The sequence below is a fragment of the Martes martes genome, assembly GCF_963455335.1.
Source record: "Martes martes genome assembly, chromosome: 5".
Taxonomy (NCBI): Eukaryota; Metazoa; Chordata; class Mammalia; order Carnivora; family Mustelidae; genus Martes; species Martes martes.
Genome location: NC_137892.1, coordinates 28,444,363 through 28,466,450, shown reverse-complemented (window position 1 = coordinate 28,466,450; position 22,088 = coordinate 28,444,363). Strand labels below are relative to the sequence as shown.

The window sequence follows — 22,088 nt, the reverse complement described above, 5'->3', positions numbered from 1 at the left end:
TAGTTGTAAGCTCTGTGTGTGACCAGACCCACTAGTGATGGCATCCAGACCCTGCTGCAGTCTAGGCTTTTTTTTTTTTTTTTTAAGATTTTATTTATTTATTTGACAAAGATCACAAGTAGGCAGAGAGGGCAGGCAGAGAGAGAGAGGGGGAAGCAGGCTCCCCGCTGAGCAGAGAGCCCGATGCGGGGCTCCATCCCAGGACCCTGGAATCATGACCTGAGCCAAAGGCAGAGGCTTAACCCACTGAGCCACCCAGGCGCTCCTGCAGTCTAGGCTTTTAAGGTGGAGTGGGAGCCCAAACTGTGTGCTTCTCCGGTCCCTCCAGCCTAGACAGTGTTCCCATAGCTACTCCCCCATTTGGCAGAGTTCTAGTGTTGTCTTTTTTACATGCTAGTAACTCTCAAACAGTGGCTTTTTTTTTTCTATGCCCAAGGACAGAGGACTCTCTTCCTAGTCCCTCAGTCCTGTTTCTCCCCCACTGCCGTTCTCAGCATCTGGAATGGGAATCGCCCTTGTTGTGGTGTCTCCATTTCTCTTGCTGATCTCTTGTCATTTTCTCTACCTGTGTTGTTCAGTAGCTGTTCAGTGTGCTGTTTCGTCAGTTCTTCGGGAAGAATTATTCCATAAATAGCTGTAATTTGTTGTGTGCCGTGGAGGAGCTGAGTTCAGGGTTTTCCTACATTGCCCTGTTGGACTGGAACCCAGTAGACAGATATTTAAATGGAAGTCACAGGACTGGGTGAGATATTTAAAGAGCAAGTATAGATAAAAAGGGAGAAGAGACCCAGATGTGAGGACAGAATTCTGGAACCCTCCAGTATGTAAAGTTCAGGAGGATGAGGGGCAATTAGAAAGGGAGACAAACAACAGTGAGTGAGTGTTTTAGGAGTGAAATGACAAGTTCTGCTAGCTGGCTGAGGGGAAAAAAAGCACTAGATTTATCATCAAGGAGGTCACTGATGATCCCGATGGAAAAATAAAGTGGTTGGTGTGGTGGCAAACAGTGAACACAGACTTACTTGCTGGAGGCCCAAGAGAAAACAGAATAAATAGGGCCAGGAAGCAGAAATAACTTTTTCAAGAAGTTTTGTTGTAAAGGAGAGCTAAGTAGAGGGTGATAGCTTAGTGTTTGCTGGAGGGAATGTTAGTCCATAGGTGGCTTTAAAAAAAAAAAGATAAAGGAGAAATAACATCATCTTTGCTTCTCATGGGAACCAATCAGTAGAACGGGCAAAATTGATGATACCAGTCAAAGCATAATTATAGGTGTGATGTCCTCATGTCCTTCAGTAAGTGTGATGGTTGGGACTCAGGGCACCGTGGGCGGTGGATTTTGGGAAGTAGCATAGATCCTTCAACCAGGGTAGCAGAACAGAATGCTTTGCACGTTAATATAAAGGCAAGCATGAGATCAATTCAATGATAAGAAAGTGTGAGGTTCTCTTGGGATTCCTTCTAAATTCTCAGAGTATTATCAACAGAAAGTGGGAAGCTAGAGGAGACAGAGCACGGAGATGAGAATGTGTCAAAGAATTGCCTGGGACAATGGCTATTGTAGGTTTCTGACAGCAACATAGAATAAGAAGTACCACCATGGGAGGTAAATATACGAACACAGGAGCACACCCACACCCACAAGAATTTCAGGAGATAGTATCCTTGCTTCCCTTACTTTGTCTTCTCTTCAAATCTGTTTTATTAACAAAAGGTGGATAGTGACTCACTAAATAATGTCATGGCACACTAATGGGTTGCAGTCTGCAGTTTGGAAAACACTCATCCAGAAGAAGTGAAGAGGAAGTTTTTTGAAGAGATGTCATAGGATGATGCGAAGCACAATAAACCAATTTAAGGATAGAAGGTAAAGTGAGGCCAGTGCCCTTAATCAAAAGCAAATCATTATGTACTTCCCCACACCCAATTGTTCCTCCTGTCTGAGATCCCTTTGTATTCTCAGATCTTCCTCTCCAGTAACACAAGTCTGAGATCTATCAATTTTCTTTCTGTTCCCCATATCTATAACTCTCTGCATTCAGTCCTTTGCAAAATTTAAAAGGTTCTGCCTGCAAACTCTCATCAGCATCTCTTTGTTTCCGTTTCTATTGATTTTGCCATGGTTCAGGCCCTTCCTGCTTTCTCTCCCACCTTTTTACTTTTCTTATTATGATAATACCATAATGCGTGTCCATGATAAAAAATTTATTTTAAAAAGACAAGTAGCTAGAGAAAATAAGTATCCAATACAATCTCACTGAGAGGTTGTCTAGCTTCATTTTTTGGTATATATACTTCCATTTGGGGCGCGTATGTATTACTTTCCCTGTATTTGTCTCTATATAGTTCTATAATGTAACCCCGTCTTATGCTTGTTTTTAAGAAAACACATTGTGGATTTCTGCTCACATTATTATGTGTTTGGCAAAATCATATTTAATAGCCGTAGGGCATTCCATGTATGGTATTTTAATCTAAACCATTTTGTTGAGTCTGTGCAGTCATGTGCATGAGCCTCTCAGATCTGGGACTGCGGGGAGCACAATTTGCCAAGGACCCCTGCTGCTGTGCTTGAAAATCGATTCATCTCTTAGCTTGTTGCAAGCCTGCACTTCCCAGTCAATAACTGAGCTCCGGAAATGTACTTAGGCAGGCCTATTTCTGGGAGACCTGGGATTCCTCTGATGAGCAGCTCCGGCTTTTGGTTCTCCCAGACAGCCTTGCAGAAGGTTGTTTAGAGCCAGGCACCACGTTCCTCTCTTCTTCCTTCAGGATCAGACTTGCATGGGGTCTGGGGGCTCTCCCTGCTTCTTCTAGCTCCTTTCCCGTTTTCTCTCAAGGGTGTTTCTATTTCCCCTAAAACATTTCTTACACATTTAATCCCATCTTGACATGTTTCTCAGAGGACCAAAACGAACACAGACATTTCGGTTGTTCTCCGGTTTGTATTCTGTACAACTAAACTTCTGATGGTTCAGCTCTTAGCACAGCATTCTTCTGCTGAGAGCCCTTCAAAGCACTATCATTCCTCAATAAATTAAGCCTAAGCCCCTCCTTCTCTCCTCCATGCTTGGCTCCAGCCCATCTCCCCAAACACCACCCAGTGTTCTTAGTCCAGCCCAAGGCCTGCTGACCAAATATTCTCCCATAAATCTTCTCATGCCTCTTCCCCCCAACCCCCAAGAAAACATCTGCCTTGCTGATGCCTCCTTCGTTCTGGATTTCTTCTTGATTTTTCCACCCTAATGTTTTTTCCTCTCCATTTTACAGGCTACAGAAGATTGTTTTCTGCAGTGCATTCACTCTTTTTGGTATGTGAAAAGAGGCGCTATATAGCCCAGTGGTGATGTAAAGAGTCTCTAATCAGACAGACCTAGATTATCATTTCAAACACACACACACACACACACACACACACACACACACACACGCACACACACACGCGCGCGCGCGCGCGCGCGCACTAGCTGCGACTGGATATGTTGGGAAACACTGAGCTAAACAAAAATAATCCAAGATTTTTGTTTGGTTTTTGTTTTTAATTGCAAGACTTCCCAGAGCCCTTAAATGCTCATAGACATTGTGACTTTCCAAGGCCAGCATTGATACTTTGTGTTGCTTCTCTGAAATTTATTTGATCACAAAATCCTTTAAAAACAGATCATCGCTAGACATCACTTTTTCTTGGAACATACTGGGAAAGGGTAAAAGCTGTCGTGGAATTTTGCTTACATGGTTTTTACAGTACTGTATATCTTCTTCAACTTGTTAAGAATTATTTGCATATTTATCTTACACATCTTCCCACTTCAGCCTTTAGTATAGGGTCTTGAAAATAACGGGCACTTGTGCAGTTGAAAATTGCAGAATTTCAGTGAAGGTTCATGGTCTGGAATAATATTTGATAACTGGAGAAAGTTTGCATCTACTCTCAGTAGCTTTTTCACAGTGTTTTTTATACTGTGGTATCGCGGGCTACCTTTCGGCTGGAAAAATTAACCTTGATGTTGGACAAAAAGCCCTTGTTAATATGGGGCCAAGTTCATTTTCTCTACAAGTCACTTTATTGGGACAGCATAAGGGGGTATAAAGATAGAGGTTCATTTTAAGGGCAAGAAAGCAGGAGTCTGTGGACCGGGTCTTTTCACAGCCTGGGCAGTGAGGAGGGCAGCCTGTGGGTTACTTAGTTCTGATTGTTTTCATCTCCAAGGGTGTGCTTGTCAAAGAGGTACTCTGCCAGGCCAGAATCTGGGGCCCCCATCTTAATCAAGTTTTGCACGTGGTCACCTAGTTCTTTGATAGACTTCACCTGCTCATTCAGATAGTGAGTTTCCAGGAAGTCGCACAAGTGGGGATCACCTCTGTCTGAGGCCAGAGTGTGCAATTCGAGCAACGACTGATTCACATTCTTCTCCAAGAGCAGCGCACACTCCATGGCATTCAGCCCGTTTTCCCAGTCGTCCTGGTCTGGTTTCTTGATGTCCTGCAGGCAGATCCGGCCTCCCCGCTGGTTCTGCAGCCTCATCAGCTTTTCCGCGTGCTGGGTCTCTTCCCTGGACTGGCGAAGGAAATATCCGGCGAAGTTGTTCAGGGCCACGTCATCTCGGGAGAAGTAATAGGACATGGACAGGTACACATAGGACGCATAGAGCTCCAGATTGATCTGGCGGTTGATGGCAGCCTCGGAGTCCGGGTGGAAGTTCTGGCGCACCCGGGAGTGGGCGGAGGCGGGCCCGGCTGGGTCCCCGGAGGAGGCGGCTGCTGCCAGCAGGCGCAGGGGGGCAGTGCGCCCGGGGCGCGAGGGGCCCCTGGAGACCCTGAGCGGCGGGAGCGCGAAGCCCCAGCGCGCGCTGCGCAGGGACACCAGCGAAGGGCTGATGTTCTTGGAGAGAAACAAGTAACAGGGCAGCATGACTCCCCTTCTTTAGAAGTGGGGAAACTGAGGCCAGGGAGGCACTGTGTGTGGCCGGACGCTAGGGGCTTCAGGTCTGAATCGGAACGCGGCCCTAAGCGACTGCGTCACACACACCCCTTCCCTTCCAAAGGCTCCAGGGTTCCAAGCGGAGGGCTGCCGGGACGCGCGCCTTGTCCGGGCTGGGCACAGACAGATGACAGTGACAACGCCATCAACTAAACATTGCCCCCTTTCTGCCCTTGGGCGTTTGTAATGTACTATTTCACCTCAGTTCAAAATGCTGTCAAAAAAGTAGGCGCTGCGACTAGGAAAAGAAAGGACGAATCGAGCGGCCGTCCTTGCCCCCCGTCTTTGACCTCTTTCTGTCCAAAGCCCAAGGAGTCGGGGAGGCAGGGCGGGGAAATAGGGTAAAGCAAAAGTCGCAGCCAATTCATCTGAGCGCGGAAGTGGGTGTTTATAAATTGACTTTATGATTATTTTAAACAAACATAGGTATGGAAAGAATTGCCAGTATAGTAGGCACATTTTCAAGAGTCTGTACTAAGTGCTTTCTTTTAGAAAGACATTTTTAAATACAAAATTCACCTTTCTTGCAAAAAAAAAAAACTGCAGAAAAGTAGGAAGAACATATAAACTGGCTCTAAGCTTGATATTTTCCTGTCTTTTCTTCTTGCAGATACATACACTTGTGAGCGTAGCCTAACTGTGGAGAAGTTGAATCACTGTGTTGTCCTGTGAAACTAATGTAACATTGTGTGTCAACTAAGATAAATGTTTTAAGGGAGAATGCCCAGCTCTTACTAACAGAAACTTAGAACATTGAAGTTCCAGTATTTTTTCTTAGCCTCAAGAGGACAATATTCTTTTTTTTTTTTTAAAGATTTTATTTATTCATTTGACAGACAGAGATCACAAGCAGGCAGAGGGGCAGGCGGGGGGGGGGGGGGTAGCAGGCTCCCCGCTGAGCAGAGAGCGCAATGCGGGGCTCGATCCCAGGACCCTGAGATCATGACCTGAGCCAAGGCAGAGGCTTAACCCACTGAGCCACCCAGGCGCCCCAAGAGGACAATATTCTTAGCTGAGGTGCTGGGAGACGTCAACAATATCCGGTTGCATTCTAGGACAGTAAACTGGTTCTGCTTTCTCACTGATCTTATTGATCACGGGATTATAAATTTGAAATGTGACTCTAATCTTTGGTGAGAAAGTGTTGAGATTCTAGTTTTTCTGGTACCTTTTCCAGGCGCCTTATCAAGTCTTGCCTTTTAAATCTCGCTGTTTCTTTCATGGCACGTACGAAACATTTTTTCCGCAGCTGTAAAGATCTTCACACGCCTTCAAGCTGTTTGAAGATTCTTTCATATTTTCGTCCAAACTGTCGGATTTCCCTCTTTAATTGATGTTTTATTTCAGCATTGATTTATTGGCAGTTTTTCAGGCACTTCTCCCAACACAGACATTGCTGTGACTTTGCAGCCCTCATCTTTCGAACATATGGCTGAGCCCCCAGAATGGGATTCTCCCTGTTCTTTCTGTTTCACTGACAGCAGTGCCAGGCTGGGCCTTCTCTTAGATGGAGGAAGAATCCTGGATTTTCCAAAACGTTTCATTTGGCTTTTGCCCCGGACACCCGAGTCCTCTGCTCTATTGGTCATCATTTCAGAGCTGGTCTTGGGCCGCGCCATGAGTTGATCTGCCAAAATATTTTTCTTAAATAAAAAAAAAATTAAAAGGACAGGGCCAGTGGGTTAAAGCCCCTGCCTTTGGCTCAGGTCATGGGTGGCTCAGTGGGTTAAAGCCTCTGCCTTCAGCTCAGGTCATGATCTCAGGGTCCTGGGATCAAGCCCTGCATGGGCTCTCTGCTCAGCAGGGAGCCTACTTCCCTCTCTCTCTGCCTGCCTCTCTGCCTACTTGTGATCTCTGTCTGTTAAATAAATAAATAAAATCTTAAAAATAAATAAATAAACAAACAAAAACTGAAAAGGACAGTCTAAAAAAATTTTTAGAAACGATATTTAGTTTTAAAAGTATACTGTGATTGTTGAAATGTATTGAGAAAATGAGAATTAACTCACAGAAGAAAATTCAGAAAATTTCTAATCTTTCTCTATGCAGAGAAAACCCTGGAGGGTTTTGGAGGGGAGCGGTTGGGGGGTTGGGTGAACCTGGTGGTGGGTATTAAGGAGGGCAAGTATTACATGGAGCGCTGGGTGTGGTTCGTAAGCAATGAATCTTGGAACACTGAAAAAAATAAAATTAAATTTCAAAAAATAAAATGTTGGTAGTAATTCTCACAGATAAAGAAAAAAGACATTGAAAAAATCACAGAAACACAAAAGTAAACTTATACCTTTGTAACAGCTTTAGGGAGGTATAATTGACATAAAATGAACTGCAGATACTTAAAGTGTACAACTGGATAGGGTTTGACATAGGTATACATCTGTGAAACCATCACCAAAATCAAGAAAATGAATGTATTCATTATCTCCGAAAGTTTCCTTCTGTTCCTTTATATTTTATAATCACTCCCTCTACTTGTCTCTGCCCCATCTCATCCCAGGCATCTGCTTTTCCTCACTACTAGATTAGTTTGCATTTTCTAGAATTTCATATAGATGAAATTGGTGTGTATTCCTTTTTGCCTAGTTCCTTTTGCTCAGCACAGTGGTTCTGTGATCCACTCAAAAATGTGTATTAATAGTTTTTATGGTTGAATAGCTCTTCCATTGTGTAGATATACCACAATCCATTTATCCTTTGACCATCTCATGAACATTTTGCTTGTTTACTATTTTTAGCTATTGAATTAAAGCTGTTAGGAACATTCCTGTACAAGTCTTTGTGTGGCTGTATGTACTCATTTCTCTTGGGTCAATACTTTATATGGAATGGCTGGATCATATGATTAAGTATATGTTTAACTTTTAAAGAAACTTCAAATTATTTTTCCAAGTGATGTACCATTTTGCTGGTCCATCAGCACTATGTGAAAGTTCAAGTTCCTTCATGTCCTCACAACCCTTGGTATTATCATTTATTTAATTTTAATCTAAAACTTTAAATTTGGCCATTCTAGTCGTGTATCAGTATACTGGTATTTGATTGTATTTTTAAATTTGCATTCTCAATAATTAGTGATGCTGAGTACATGGTCTCAAGTTTCTTTTTTTTTTTTTTTTTAAGATTATTTATTTATTTATTTGACAGAGAAATCACAAGTAGGCAGAAGTAGGCAGAGGCAGAGGCAGACAGAGAGAGAGGGAAAAGCAGACCCCCTGCTGAGCAGAGAGCCGATGCGGGGCTCAATCCCAGGACCCCGGGATCATGACCTAAGCGGAAGGCAGAGGCTTAACCCACTGAGCCACCCAGGCGCCCCCAGTCTCAAGTTTCTTATCTTTGGAAAGTGTATGTTCAAATCTTTTGTCCGTTTTACCTGTTGGGCCATTTCTTTTCTTATGGTTCTTTGATTTCTTAGGGTTAATGTCAGGGTCTTTGATATTAGTACTGCGTATATTCAGGTCTTCTTTCTGTTACCTTTTCCGTATTACCTTCCTAGATTTCCTTGGGTGAGTCAGATTACCTAAGTCAATTTCCTCAGTTGTAAATTCAAGATCCTACTTATTTCCATTGGATCATTGAAAGGATTCAATAAGATAATTATGCAGAGGACTTATCACAGAGGTTGGCACAGAATAAGAATTCACAATATTCTTTAAGAGTTCTTATGGGATGGTTTCTATTAATTATTTAAAATCATCCATTTTATATTATTCAGCAGGCAATAATTATTATTATTGCACATGGAAATCCTGTATAGTTTGTAAAGTATGCTAACATGCATCATATTGTTGTTATCATATAGGGATAGTGAGGTAGAAATTCTTTTATGATATGGACAATATCAAAACTTGCATTTTGGTAGTAAGCCCCCTGGTCTCAAAGGAACTTCTTTTTTTTTTTTTTTTAAGATTTTTATTTATTATTTATTTGACAGACAGAAATCACAAGTAGGCAGAGCAGCAGGCAGAGAGAGGGAGAAGCAGGCTCCCTGCTGAGCAGAGAGCCCGATGCAGGGCTTGATCCCAGGACCCTGGGATCATGACCTGAGCTGAAGGCAGAGGCTTTAACCCACTGAGCCATCCAGGTGCCCCTCAAAGGAACTTCTTAAAGTACACCATAAATAGGGGTGGATGCCTAAGATCTAGTTGCACTTGGACTCTGTTAGCAGAACGTGATTGCTACACGCCAAGAAATTTTCTCACTAATTTTTGCTTTTCTTTATCCATCTTGGCTTTTATTTTCTCCAAACACTTGCAACTCCTAAAGTATAGTTCCCTAAAGAGAGGATGTGAAAATGATTCTTTAGAGCAGTATTAAATGCCAACTGCTACGACTAGTGTTTTAGTAGAAATGATGCTTTTCATATAAATGCTTATCCCCAAGGTAATAAAAAGCTTAGACATAAAACAAATGCAAGACATGAAATGTAATGCAAAACAACGTCATAAAACACAATACACACTTAAATATCCCATGTTAATTTGTCAAAAATGTTTCCCGTTTCCTTCCAAATTTTGTCATGTATTTTGCTAGACTTTGAAAATGCAAGGATTTTTCCTTTAGGGACATTTTGATTTCTAGTATTCTTAGTAAATTTAATGTTCTTCTACCAAAAGTAAAAACTAGACCATGGCCCACCATTTTTCACAAGCCATTTCTTCCTCAGTTTTAATGGCATCTTCTCTTCCTTGAACACCTCTCTCAGCCACTTCCCCCTCTCCTGTCCTCTCTTCTTTTACTTCCTCACAAAATTCATCTCATCTTTTTAGGTCCCATCAAATATGTTACTTTCTTTGTAAGGTCTTCAATAACTTTATTTGGGAGCAATCACTACTTTGTTGTTGTTGTTGTTGAAGACTTCATTTATACTGAGAGTACATCAGTCTAACCATTTAAATTTCTTGGATTTCTTGATATGTGCACACACATGTGCATGCTTGTGTGTTGGGGTGTGTGTGTGTGTGCAATGTGTGTGTGTCCTTAAGGACACAGTTTATCATCCTACTCATTGTTTTTTTATTGAAGTATATAGTTGACACCAATGTTACATTAGTTTCAAACACACCGCATGGTGATTCTGTATGCCTGTGTGTTATGTATGCTCACCGTAAGCACAGCAGCTGTCTGCCACCATACAACACTGGTACGATACCATTGACTATATTCCCTGTGATGTACCTTTCATCCCCGTGACTTGTTCATTTCATGATTGGGAGCCTGTACCTCCCACTCCCCTTCACCCATTTTATTCCTCCTCCCTTCTCTGTCAACCCATTGTATTCATTTTAAAATCCTTGGTCCTGGCGTAATGCTTCTATCCCCCAAATGCACTGGGGTAGAAATTTTTATTTCACGTAGCATATTCGTTTATCCTAGTGCACATTTGTATATCATATTAGGAAATGGCTTCATTTTAAGTTATTTGAAAAGCTCTGTACTCTGCTGATTTCTGTCTCTAAAGGAATAACCATATCCTCTGTTTTCTTCTTTATAGATGTATTGAGTGAACTATTTGTTTTCTATGTGAAAATGTTTTGCCGATTGGAAATTTAAGAACTATATGAAAATAGATTGTAGTTCACTGAATCATGTTTTGATATATGTAGTATATAGATTGTATTTTTATATTGTTTTTTAAAGACTTTGTTTTTTTTAAATTTATTTATTTATTTATTTATTTTTAAAAGATTTTATTTATTTGTCAGAGAGAGAGAGAGAGTGAGAGAGCACTGGCAGACAGAGGCAGAGGGAGAAGCAGGCTCCCTGCTGAGCAAGGAGCCCGATGTGGGACTCGATCCCAGGACACCGGGATCATGACCTGAGCCGAAGGCAGCTGCTTAACCAACTGAGCCACCCAGGCGTCCCTATTTATTTATTTTTAAAGAGAGATCACAAGTAGGCAGAGAAGCAGGCAGAGAAAGAGGGGGAAGCAGGCTCCCTGCTGAGCAGAGAGCCGGGTGTGGGAATCGATCCCAGGACCCTGAGATCATGACCGCAGCTGAAGGCAGAGGCTTAACCCACTGAGCCATCCAGGTGCCCAGCCTTTGATTTTAAATACTAGATATTTTTTAGAATTTACCTACCTTAGGAAATATGTAAACAACACCGTCCACTTTTATAGTAATAGAAGGGAGGAGTCATAAATAATGACAAAAAGGAAAGCTGAAAGTAACTCTACCCCTTTATACTTGTATTTGTAATGAAGATTTTTTTTTCCTCCTTTTCTCATCTCTTTCTATTCTCTCTACATTCAAGCATGGCTGTGTAATTCTTCATCTTCATTACTGATCCTGGCCTTTCCAAACTTGCTTGCTGTTAGAAGCCTGAAATGTGACAAAGCCAGGATGGAGAAAAGTCCGCTGAACATTGGAATATAGATTATGGATTATGGATTATGCAGTTGTTATTAATGGAGTGTCTGAGGGTTTTTTTGTTTTTCCCCCTGAGGGATTTATATAGAGAACAGTAGAGGGTTTTTCGTTTTGTTTTGTTTTTGTTTTTTAAAGATTTTATTTATTTATTTGACAGAGAGAGAGATCACAAATAGGCAGAGAGGCAGGCAGAGAGAGAGGGAAGCAGGCTCCCCACTGAGCAGAGAGCCCAATGCCGCAGATGCGGGGCTCGATCCCAGGACCCTGAGATCATGACCTGAGCCGAAGGCAGAGGCTTAGCCCACTGAGCCACCCAGGCACCCAGTAGAGGGTTTTGTCTTGGGAAAAGGAGATGTATTGTTATTCTGTGTGTTATCACTAGGAAGCCTCCCAAATTCTGAAGGGAGTGGTGGGACTCCGCTGTGGAGTGCGCTTCTTGCCTTCACTCTCAGATCCATTCAAAACTGGGAAACCTCCCAGGTCACTTGATAAATGAGTCAGAAGTGAACTCTCAAGCGCAGTGCCTGCTGCATCAAAAACTTGAAGAGGTCCAGCAAACTCTGTTTTATTCATTTTGTTCATTCTTTCATCTGTGGTCAGAGGTGCAAGGTACAGTAACGCCTCCTCTCTCTTCAGGAGGTGTCTGGCATGCCGCAAACCACTAGCCCCCTACAACTATACCCATGATGAGGTTGCAGAATAGAAGTGAGTCCAGAGCCGACGACCAAGAAAGAATTCTTAAAATGTCTCTGGTGCAAAAGGTGATTTTATTAAAGCACCGGGAAAGGACCCATGGGCAGAAAGAGCTGCTGCCCCTGGGTTCTGAGGAGCGGTGATGATGGACTGTGGGGTTGGGGCAGGTAAGGGAAAGGGAGCGTTTGAAAGAACTTTCATGTATTCAGAAGACACACAGGATGCTGGAGGCTTTGCTGTTTGTCAAGTTAAGGTGGTTTTTCCCTTTAGTGAGGCATTAACAGTAAGATAGTTGGGAGCTTCCTGGAGGAATGTCACTCTCCTCCTATCACAGCTCCTTGTCAGTGAGCTTTAGTTTAGGAGAAATTTAACTTTATTTACATTTCCCTCTGCCTCAGCCTCCCTCAATTTTATGGAGGGGAAGATGATGTTAGGGCTTCAGGAACTGAGTTATGGGTCCCTGGAAATTAGGCTATTGATAAGAAAGCTTCTTCCTTGTAAATCACTAGGACATTTATAAACTGAGGGAGACTCAGGTCTTGCAGGATTGTGGTCTCTACAAGTTAACTATTTGTTTTTTCTTTAGGGCAGTCAGGAGTGCCTGAGGAATGTCACATATATCCCATAGGGGTGGGGGTTACGGAGGGGGGTGGTGGTACGCTTCTGATTTGTCCTCAGCTTGTCTTCTGTTCCCTCATCACTCAGATTTTTGCCACTGGATTTCTAAGTATCGTCCTTTTATTCCTTAGCAGAGCCAGCATTTTGCTAGCTGGGCCACCTGAGATTTGAAGCTAATTGTTGTGACAGTGGTGTACTGGGCTGAATAGGATCCCATTAAAATTCTTGTCCACCCAGAATCCGTGAACAGGCTGTATTTGGAAACAGGGTCTTTGCAGCTGTAACTGAGTGAAAATGAGATCGTACTGGATTACGGTGTGTGCTGTGTCAGTGATTGGTGTCCTCATAAGAAGAGGAAAATTTAGATGGGTACAGGCCACAAGCGGGAGGTCCGTGTGAAGTCAGGCACAGCTAAGGCTGCTCTCAGAATCTAGGACAGGGATTTGCAAACTTTTTCTGTAGAGAACCAGATCAGTGTTTTAGACCTTGTGGGCCCTAAGGTCTATGTGGCATCTTTTCAGCTCTGCTGTTAGAGTGTATTGCAAGCAGTCGTAGACTGTGTGTAATAAGTGGGCATGGATGTGTTTTAATAAAACTTTATTTACAAAAATAGTAGCAGATCAGACTTGGTCCAAATTGTAGAGTTTGCTGACTTCGGCTCTAGAAGATGAGGACCTCCTTATAGGTTGCCATGGAGTATTTCGGATACTCATTCCGTTACTCTGATAATAACTCAACTGAGCCTGTCAGTCTCTCTCTCTAACCCATCAGCAGTGCGCAGCCAAACCCAATCCATTCCCCATTTCCACTACAGCCCTCAACTGAGAGAGATACAGCACAAGCCAGGGAATCTCCTTCCATCTTGGCCTGTCCCCATCACATAGGTGGAAATCCTAGTAATTGCAACGCTGTAGCAGCCTAGGAACCAGCACCGGGGGAGGTGGGCGTGGGCTGCTTGTTAATGTTTGTCCAGGAAGTGATCCAGCTTCCGAATCTCATCTTAGAATTGCTTCTTAGGAACATCTGCAATAAAAACTTTTTTAGGTGGCATTCCTAAGCAAACTTTGACAAAAGGTCTTATTTGCAAGTGATTTATCAAGGGAATGCCTCCAGGGGAAACCACTAAGGAAGGAGAAGCAGCCTGAAAAGGGGAAACAATGGAAGGGTGTGATTCAGCAAAATTCAGTACAGAAAAGGCTAGCTTCCCGGCTCCAGCAGTCCTGTAGCCTCCTGGACTGAGACAAGTCCTGGGCTTGCTTTCATGCTCTGCTGCTGATGTCCTGAAAGTTGTAATAATCTTATTTTTGAACCTGTATTTTGTAAGTGCAGTCTGAGGTGGGGGGCGATGGAGCACGCACATGAGCAGACGTGTGCAGTTTGTGTATCTGTCATTCCTCACCTCCCTGTTGGCGTAGAGCCTTCGCAGCGCTCCCGGGGCGTGGAATTTTGGTGGAGCAGTAATGAGTGGCAAGTCAGCGCAACTGAGAGCAAGGACAGGGTGAGTGCGTTGAATCTGTGACTGAGGAAGCTGGGGTGCACACAGGCCTGGGAGCTGCCCTTTCCCTCTGAAACAGAATTTGCTCAGAGTGCAAAAGAAGTCAGAGCATTCCAAGAAACATGAAGGACTGAGGCCACCTGCCAGATCTTCTCTTACTAGTGTTTTACTTCCATGTGTAAGGTAGTCATTTATGCTGAAAATGATGACAGAGAAGGAAATGGGGAGCTAAAGGAACCCATAGTTCACTTTCCTTTCAGTCCCTCCTTACAGTAAGCCAAGGGTGGCATGCTGGTAGAGTGTTGTACACATGAAGAAACGAAACAAAAACAATTCAGCTCCTTTTGTGTAGCATTCCACTGTTCTGGTAATGAAATACACACGCATGTACAAGTTACAAAATAGAGATTGTGTAATTTCAATGATTCTTTATATAAATGAATTGCTTGTATATTTATATTTAAATCAACCATTGCACAACCTAAACATGAACAGTGAGATTGAGGCTTATAATTTACAGTGTTAAGTTTTTTTTTCTTCAAATGACAATAAAAATAGAAGATAAAAGCACCTGACAAGTCAAGAGAGACAACAAAAGAAAGTAAAATATTTCTATTTTAGTACCTTTAATAACTGCATTTTGATTAAGATGGATGAACATTTTTGCTTTGCTTTGGGCCCTGAATGTGGGATAAATTGAGTTGATCCCACAGAGGACTTATGGAGCATAGGCAGAGCTCAGACACTGAGCAGAGGCAAGGAGCTGGGCTTTCATAGTCCAGCCACACCAGCCAGCCACAGCCTCTAAGGGCTGCTCTAAGGCAAGGTACACACTTAGGCTCCCTGCTTGTCTGCATGTCTGGGAAAGCAGTTGTAGTACTGACCACCATCTTCCCAATCATGTTACAGATTCTCTTGTAAGAAGCAGCACACAGAGGTGTGGGGGGGCACAAATGGTGATAGCTTTCCACGGGGATGTTGCGCTGGACACCAACAACTCCTAACTGGCTGCCTGGCCTGATGTCTTAATAATAATAATAATAATAATAATAATAATAAATAATAGTTGTAAGTATATAAGTATAATAATTATTATATATTATATAATTATAATTATTAGTAATAATAAATGCTTAAAAATAAGAATAATTCTAGCTAGTTCAGTATTCCTGTAGCTAGTCTCCAGAGTGGTTATAAGAACCCAGGTGAGACTGAGCTGTTCTGAGGACCATCTAGAAGAGAACAATGACACCTGGGGGAAGGACACAGCCAATCTCATGGAACCTGGAAGGGTAGAAAACCGGGCCTCCTTCTCTTCCTGCCCTTGGACCTCTTGCTAGGGCTCTGCAAAGGTTGACCTAACAGAAACCCAGAAGGTAGGGAACTCACTGTTGTAGTGCATTCAGACTGACCCCGGGAAAGAGAACAGGGCCAGGAAAGTTGGAGAGTGGATCTGTAGAGGCCGGGATAAGACATTAGGCTGTTTTGTGCTCTTCTAGTCTCCTGTGCCTGGAATAACCACATAGCTATCTCACATGTAAATATGATTAAATCATGCCCTTGCTTTAAACCTTTGAGTAGTCCCACATACCTGTGGAATATATTCTCCCTTGCCTTCTGTGGCTGTTCCCTGGCTACTTCTGACACCCTTTAGTCTCTCTGAAGCCCCACTAGGCTTCCATCTTTATGAACTTTCCTTTAGACCCTGGAACGTGCGATTTGTTCTTTCCCACAGGCTTCTACACAGTGTGCCCACTCCGTGGAGCACTGTTCCGCCTAGAACTACCCACAGGGGTGAGTGGGCAGAGGGTTATCAAGCCCTTTCCCCTTCCACGTGAGACTATGACCAACCCCTGGTTAGCTGTCTGCCTCTGTCCGTATGTGGAGTATGCATCTAGGCAGTCTTGCTGGTGGAGAAATTGTCCCTGATGGGCAAATTAACATTTGAGTGTGGTGACTTTTGCCTCCCAGCCTGCCTCTATTGGGGTTTTTGGAAACTGGAGTTGTTACAGGGAGTATTGGTTCTTGTGGGTGAAAGGCTTTTTAGCTAGGGCGTCTCTCATACTCATTCTATGGGGATCTTGAGAGGATGCTTGATACTCTGGGGCCAGAAACCTGTGGCTTCTATTCTAATTCCTTCTGAGTGGTGTGGTGCCAGGCTTGTAGGTATGAATGTTTAATCAAACCCAAGAGGGCCCTTTGTTGGTTGTGACAAAGAACAAACAAATTCACATGGATTTGTCTTTTGCCATAGACACCCCCCACCCCGCAGTGTGCCTGCTTTCCCTCAGCCCTGCAGTTCTGTCACCTCCCACTCCCCCTTTTGTATTTTTGTCAGCTCACTCACTTCCCACTGTTCTTCTGATCACATCTTGGATGGTTCTGAGAGGTCTTGAGGAAGTTCCACGCTCTTCTACTTACCCTGTCATGAGATGGAATTATAATTATTTATTTACTTTTTTTACCCATGAAACCAAAAAATTCTTGTTGTCAAGGGACTGTCCATCTTTTTCACTCGTGTGTATCTAGCATTCAGACGGCATCTGATCCAGTGTGCACCACAGTGCTGTTCGTAAAGCAGATTGGGGACTAAAATTCCCTCGAGTCCCCAAACTCTCCTGGTTCTGAATAACACTTAAGCAACAAAGTTGAAGGGAGTTGCAGTCAGTTTAATGGTTTAATTGTAGTGCACTTAATGGCTTATTTTTCTCTCTCTCTGATACTAGCAGAACCAGTAAACATATATTAATTTTGAGCTTTATATTCTTAAAGGTTGAACAAACAAATCACCTTCAATTCAATTTTATTTGATTTGATTCAGTTCCAAATATATGTTTTGAGCACCTGAAGTTTCCATCATTCTGTGAAAGGGTAAAAGACACCTGGATTCTAGGGTCTCTGTGGATTTAGAATCAAGTGGGAGAGCCAATGTTCAATCATAGACTGTTGAATCCAGTCAAAAACCAGGTGCGGGAGGATCAATGTCTATCTCGTACAGAAGTTAGATTTGACAATGATCTGTAAAGAAGTTGGGGGATGGGAGAGCACTTGCGTGGCTTAGTTGGTTAAACATCTGACCCTTGGTTTCAGCTTAGGTCATGGTCTCAGGGTTGTTAAGATGGAGCCTGGCATCGGGCTCTGTGCTCTGCCCTGAATGTGGAACCTGCTTGGGATTCTTGTCTCTCTCAGGATTAAGAAAGAGAGGGGAAAAAAGGGGGTGGGGGGAGAAGTTGGGGGATGAGGATTCTATGCAGAAAAAACATCTTGGGAAGTTCCCAAAGGTGAGAGGGTGAAGTTGTATTTGGAGCAGAAAGATTGTAGGTAAAACTTCATTGGCATTTGATTGCAATATATACAGTACGTATAATTCACCTTAGGAGAGAATTGATTTGAGTAAGATCAAGGTTTTGAGTCATCTTTCTAGTTTTAAAGGATTTAATGATTGCATATGTCCTTTCTTGCTGTAATATGTTGTTGCTTGAAATCTTATGAAATAATAAAATGCATAAAATATACATGTGCTGACCTTTATATGTGCTAGGAGTAGCTATTTTAAGTGCTAGAACCTTGGGATGCTGTTTCTACCAAGAATGTGGTTTGGCATTGTTACGCAAGTTACATAACACAGGGTTCTTTCAGTTCATGGGTTGGACCTAGATAAACCAACAGTGATTGGAGGTTTTAAGTATGTTCTTTGTAATCTCTTCTGCTTGTTGTATTTTATATTTTAGCTCTTTTGATATTAATTCAGGGGTAAGTATGTTTGAGATTATTCTTGTCTTTGAAGAGGCTAAGACACTTCATAATTTATGTCAAAATTTTTGATAATGATTAATTAATTCTATTTTAAATGATTTCATAATTTAAAGCAGGACATAATGGTTTAACATTTAAACATAAGCTCTAAATCTTCTCCAGTAATCATAATGAAGAAATGTAGAAGTCACTGAGTACTTGTATATGCTAAGTACCAAAGTATTCTAAGAGTATCTGTCACTGAATTTTCACAAAGCTCCTGTGCAGTAGGAATCATTATACCCATTTTGACTCTTTGCAAACATTCATCTCCAATTTTATACAATTTGAATGGATCTAGGGAAAATGTTTCTAATAATTCCATTTTCAATCAAAGTTGGAGGAATATCTTAGATGTTAGGAAATATGGCACTGCTATCTTTTTTTAAAGATTTTATTTATTTATTTTACAGAGAGTGCACAGACGTTGGGGGAGGAGCAGAGAAGGAAAAGCAGATAAGGAGGGAGAGGGAAAGGGAGAGAACCCAAGCCAGCTCTGTGTTGAGTGTGGAGCCCCATGAAGGCTCCATCCCATAAAGCTAAGATCACAACCTGAGCTGAAACTAAGAGATGGTTGCTCAAGTGCTAAGCCACCACGTGCCCCTGGCACTGCTATCTTTCTGGGCAAGGATTATAGTAGAGAATTTAGAATCAGAAAGGATCACTGAGTCTCGTTTTTCTTATTTCACAAACGAAGAAGCTGAATGCTAGAGAGTATTAGTCCAGTTATGAATTTTGATAAAACGGGCTTGCCTTCAGACAATGGTCTTTTCAAGTATATTGTACTCATCTAATACCTGGTATATTTTCCCAGTAAGATTAGTAGATTAGGATGCAGTAAAACCAAGAGATGCTAGTGCTTACTCACTGACAGTGGAGGGATGGCTTTCATTTGTATCCAAGTCAAACAATAACACGTTGCTTCTCAATAAAGAGATGCCCATCCCCAGAATCTCCTCAGATGAAGCTCTGGATGGCTATGTAGACTCTATCACTGTGGGAAAAAGAGAAAGGCTCAATTGTATTTTTCAGGTATTTACTTATAAAAGTTAGTTCTATTTTTAGAATAGTCAACCACTCAATTAACCTGGGTTTCATAACACCAGTTAGTGACCACCATATCTTAGAGTGTTATATAAATCCTTTGGGAATCTAAAAATGAGTCATATTCTCAAGAATCTCATAAAAAAACACTTCTGAAATTGCCATCTCTCTTTGAGAAATTTATTACATGGAAAAAATAACTTGCATAGACTACCTAAAGATGTATGTAATTTCATTGCCGTGTCCCACATTAAAAAAAAAACACAAAAACAAAAACCAAAAACAAAACTGCATGTGAACTATCTTTCAGTGAAGTATAGACAAATTATAAGGGAGTCCATACAATGGAATATCATACAGCCCTTTAATAGAATAAAGTAGTTCTAGGGGCGCCTGGGTGGCTCAGTTGGTTGGGCGACTGCCTTCAGCTGAGGTTGTGATCCCGGAGTCCTGGAATCAAGTCCCACATTGGGTTCTCCACTCTGCAGGGAGTCTGCTTCTCCCTTTGGCCCTCTTCGTTCTCATGCTCTCTCTCTCACTCTCTCTCTAATAAATAAATAAAATCTTAAAAAAAGAATAAAGTAGTTCTCCTTGTGTTAATGTGGAGATATAGATCTGTAAGATATTTTCAATGGAAAAAGGAATGTATGTGTGTGTGTGTGTGTGTGCGTGCGCACGCACCTGCACATTTCCATATTTGGAAGGAATAAGAGGGTGTATATTTAAGTGTATACACACACACATCAAACAGAGACAGAAAAAGAAAGAGAGAAAAGATGGGCACTAAACTATTAATTTAATTTTTTTAAAGCTTTTATTTATTTATTTGACAGAGAGAGATCACAAGTAGGCAGAGAGGCAGGCAGAGAGAGAGAGAGAGGAGGAAGCAGGCTCTCCGCTGAGCAGAAAGCCCGATATGGGACTCGATCCCAGGACCCTGAGATCATGACCTGAGCCGAAAGCAGAGGCTTAACCCACTGAGCCACCCAGGTGCCCCCTAAACTATTAATTTTTAACTTCTGACCATTACAATTGGATAGATTGGGAGAGAAGAAGATATGGATTTAGTTTTATACATTAACTTTTTATACACTTTATTTCTTTTTATGTAAAGATTTTTATTTATTTATTTAAGAGAGAGAGAGTGAGCACAAACATTGGGAGTGGGAGAGGGAGAAGCAGACTCCCCACTAAGCGGGGAGCCCAAAGAGGGGCTCGATCCCAGGACCCTGGATCATGACCTGAGCCAAAGGCAGACACTTAAATAACTGAGCCACCCAGGCACCCCTTCTGATACATTTAAAGTCACATGATTATGGCTGATTTTACTTGAATTCTGGTTCAGTATTTTTTAAATTAGAGAACATAAAAGGAGGCTTTTAAGAGGCTAGATAATCACAAAGGAGGGGAAATACAAATAAAGGAGACTCTCAGTGAAGCAAATGACTATAGCTTAGTCATATATCTTGTTTGTTGAAATCAGCCACTGTGGTGGTATGGTGGGAGAAATATGGGGGGTGATCATAAGAAACAACAGCCCCTCAAGCTCATGGGACGAATTGCAATGGCAGTGTAGGTTAGGACATATTAGTAGAAAACGAAGACAGACTAGGTATGGTAAAGATTAAAAACAAGTGTGCTTGTGGAAGGGAGAATCACAGTTGGTGGACATCTAAAATATGGATTCTAGATGATAATCCTACAATCTAGGGCTGTTGTGTGGTCACAAGTAGTGTGTTGGTTTTAATACTAAACCACATATACTATGCTGTACACCTGAAATTCCTATAACATTGTATGTCAACTAGATTTCCATAATAAAATTAAAAAAAGAAAACTGTTATTTATATTTGATCAGCATATATACCAGCAATATTTCCTATCAATCTTATTATTAATTTGGTCCACCTAAATATGACATAACCTAATTAAGGGAATACAGTTTTTACTTACATTTTTTTTTCCTTCTGGGATTAAAAATAATACAAATTTCAGTTCAGTAACCTTTACAATAATTTCTTGTTACCTTTGAGCATGAATAAATTTCTGTCCCAAAATCTGCAAAGAGTTTTAATAAATCAGTGTTTTGTGGTTCATTTAATTATAAGCCCAAAGCTAAGTTGTGTATTTATCTTCATGATATAGAAAAATGGTGTTATCAAACTTCTCACTCACTGAATTGATGACACGCACTCATGCATACCTACTGGAAAAACACTAACTAAAATAAATGAAATATGGCGATATCATAGGATAGTATATGCAGGACCCTTGAGACTGCTCCCTTCACCCAATAATTGTTTCTGTGACTAGAAATTAGTTGTGTCTACGTAGCTGATTTTTAAATACTTCCATCCTTCCTTCCTTCCCTTTCTCCCTTTCTTTCTCTCTTCCTTCCTTTCTTTCCCTCCTTCCTTCTTTCTCTCTCTCTTTCTCCCTTCCTCCTTTATTCTTTCCTTCCCTTCTCCTATCTACCTACCTTCCTCCCTCCCTCCCTCCCTTCATCCCTCCCTCCCTCTTTCTTTCTTTCTTTCCTATTCCATTCCACCTTTCCTTCTTTCCTTCCTTCCTCCCTCTTTCTTCCTCTGTCCCTTCCTTTCTCCTTCCTTTCCTTCCTCTCTTTCTCTCTTCCTCATTCCTTCCTTCTTTACTTCCCTCCTTCCTTTTCTTTTTCCTTTTTTTCTTTCTTTTCTTTCTCTCTCTTTCTCTTTCTCTCTTCTGTTGGAAATAGGATTTTATTGCTTTACATTTAGGAAATACTTCAAAGGTACATGGCATTCACAGCTTTGGTCCCTATTCATAGTTCATTTGTAATCCAATTCAGAAAATAGATGGCTGGAACAAGCATGATGTATACAGGTAGTCTACCTTTCTTGCTCTTTCTAGCAGATAAGAGAGTTCCTTGGGATAAAATCAATCACAAAGATTGTCAGAATTTCATTGTTGTGGAATTTAAATACTCACGTATTTTGTCTCTGAGTTTCTACTGACTATTCTCCTAATCTCTGGATTGCCCTTGAAATCTCCTGGGCCTTAATCTCAGATTAACTCTTTGGTTTATGGGGTGGTGTTCAATTGGAATGTTCCCTGGTGGCCT

General features: G+C 41.8%; 1 protein-coding gene across 1 annotated transcript; it reads right to left on the bottom strand.

Annotated features, from left to right (window-relative positions):
• Positions 1–4,180: 4,180 nt before the first annotated feature.
• On the bottom strand, positions 4,181–4,909 carry FTMT (ferritin mitochondrial; the record flags this gene model as incomplete). The annotated part of the gene is made up of 1 exon (XM_080804430.1): positions 4,181–4,909. The coding sequence occupies one exon, from the start codon at positions 4,907–4,909 to the stop codon at positions 4,181–4,183; it is 729 nt and encodes a 242-aa protein (XP_080660556.1).
• Between the last annotated feature and the right edge of the window lie 17,179 nt (positions 4,910–22,088).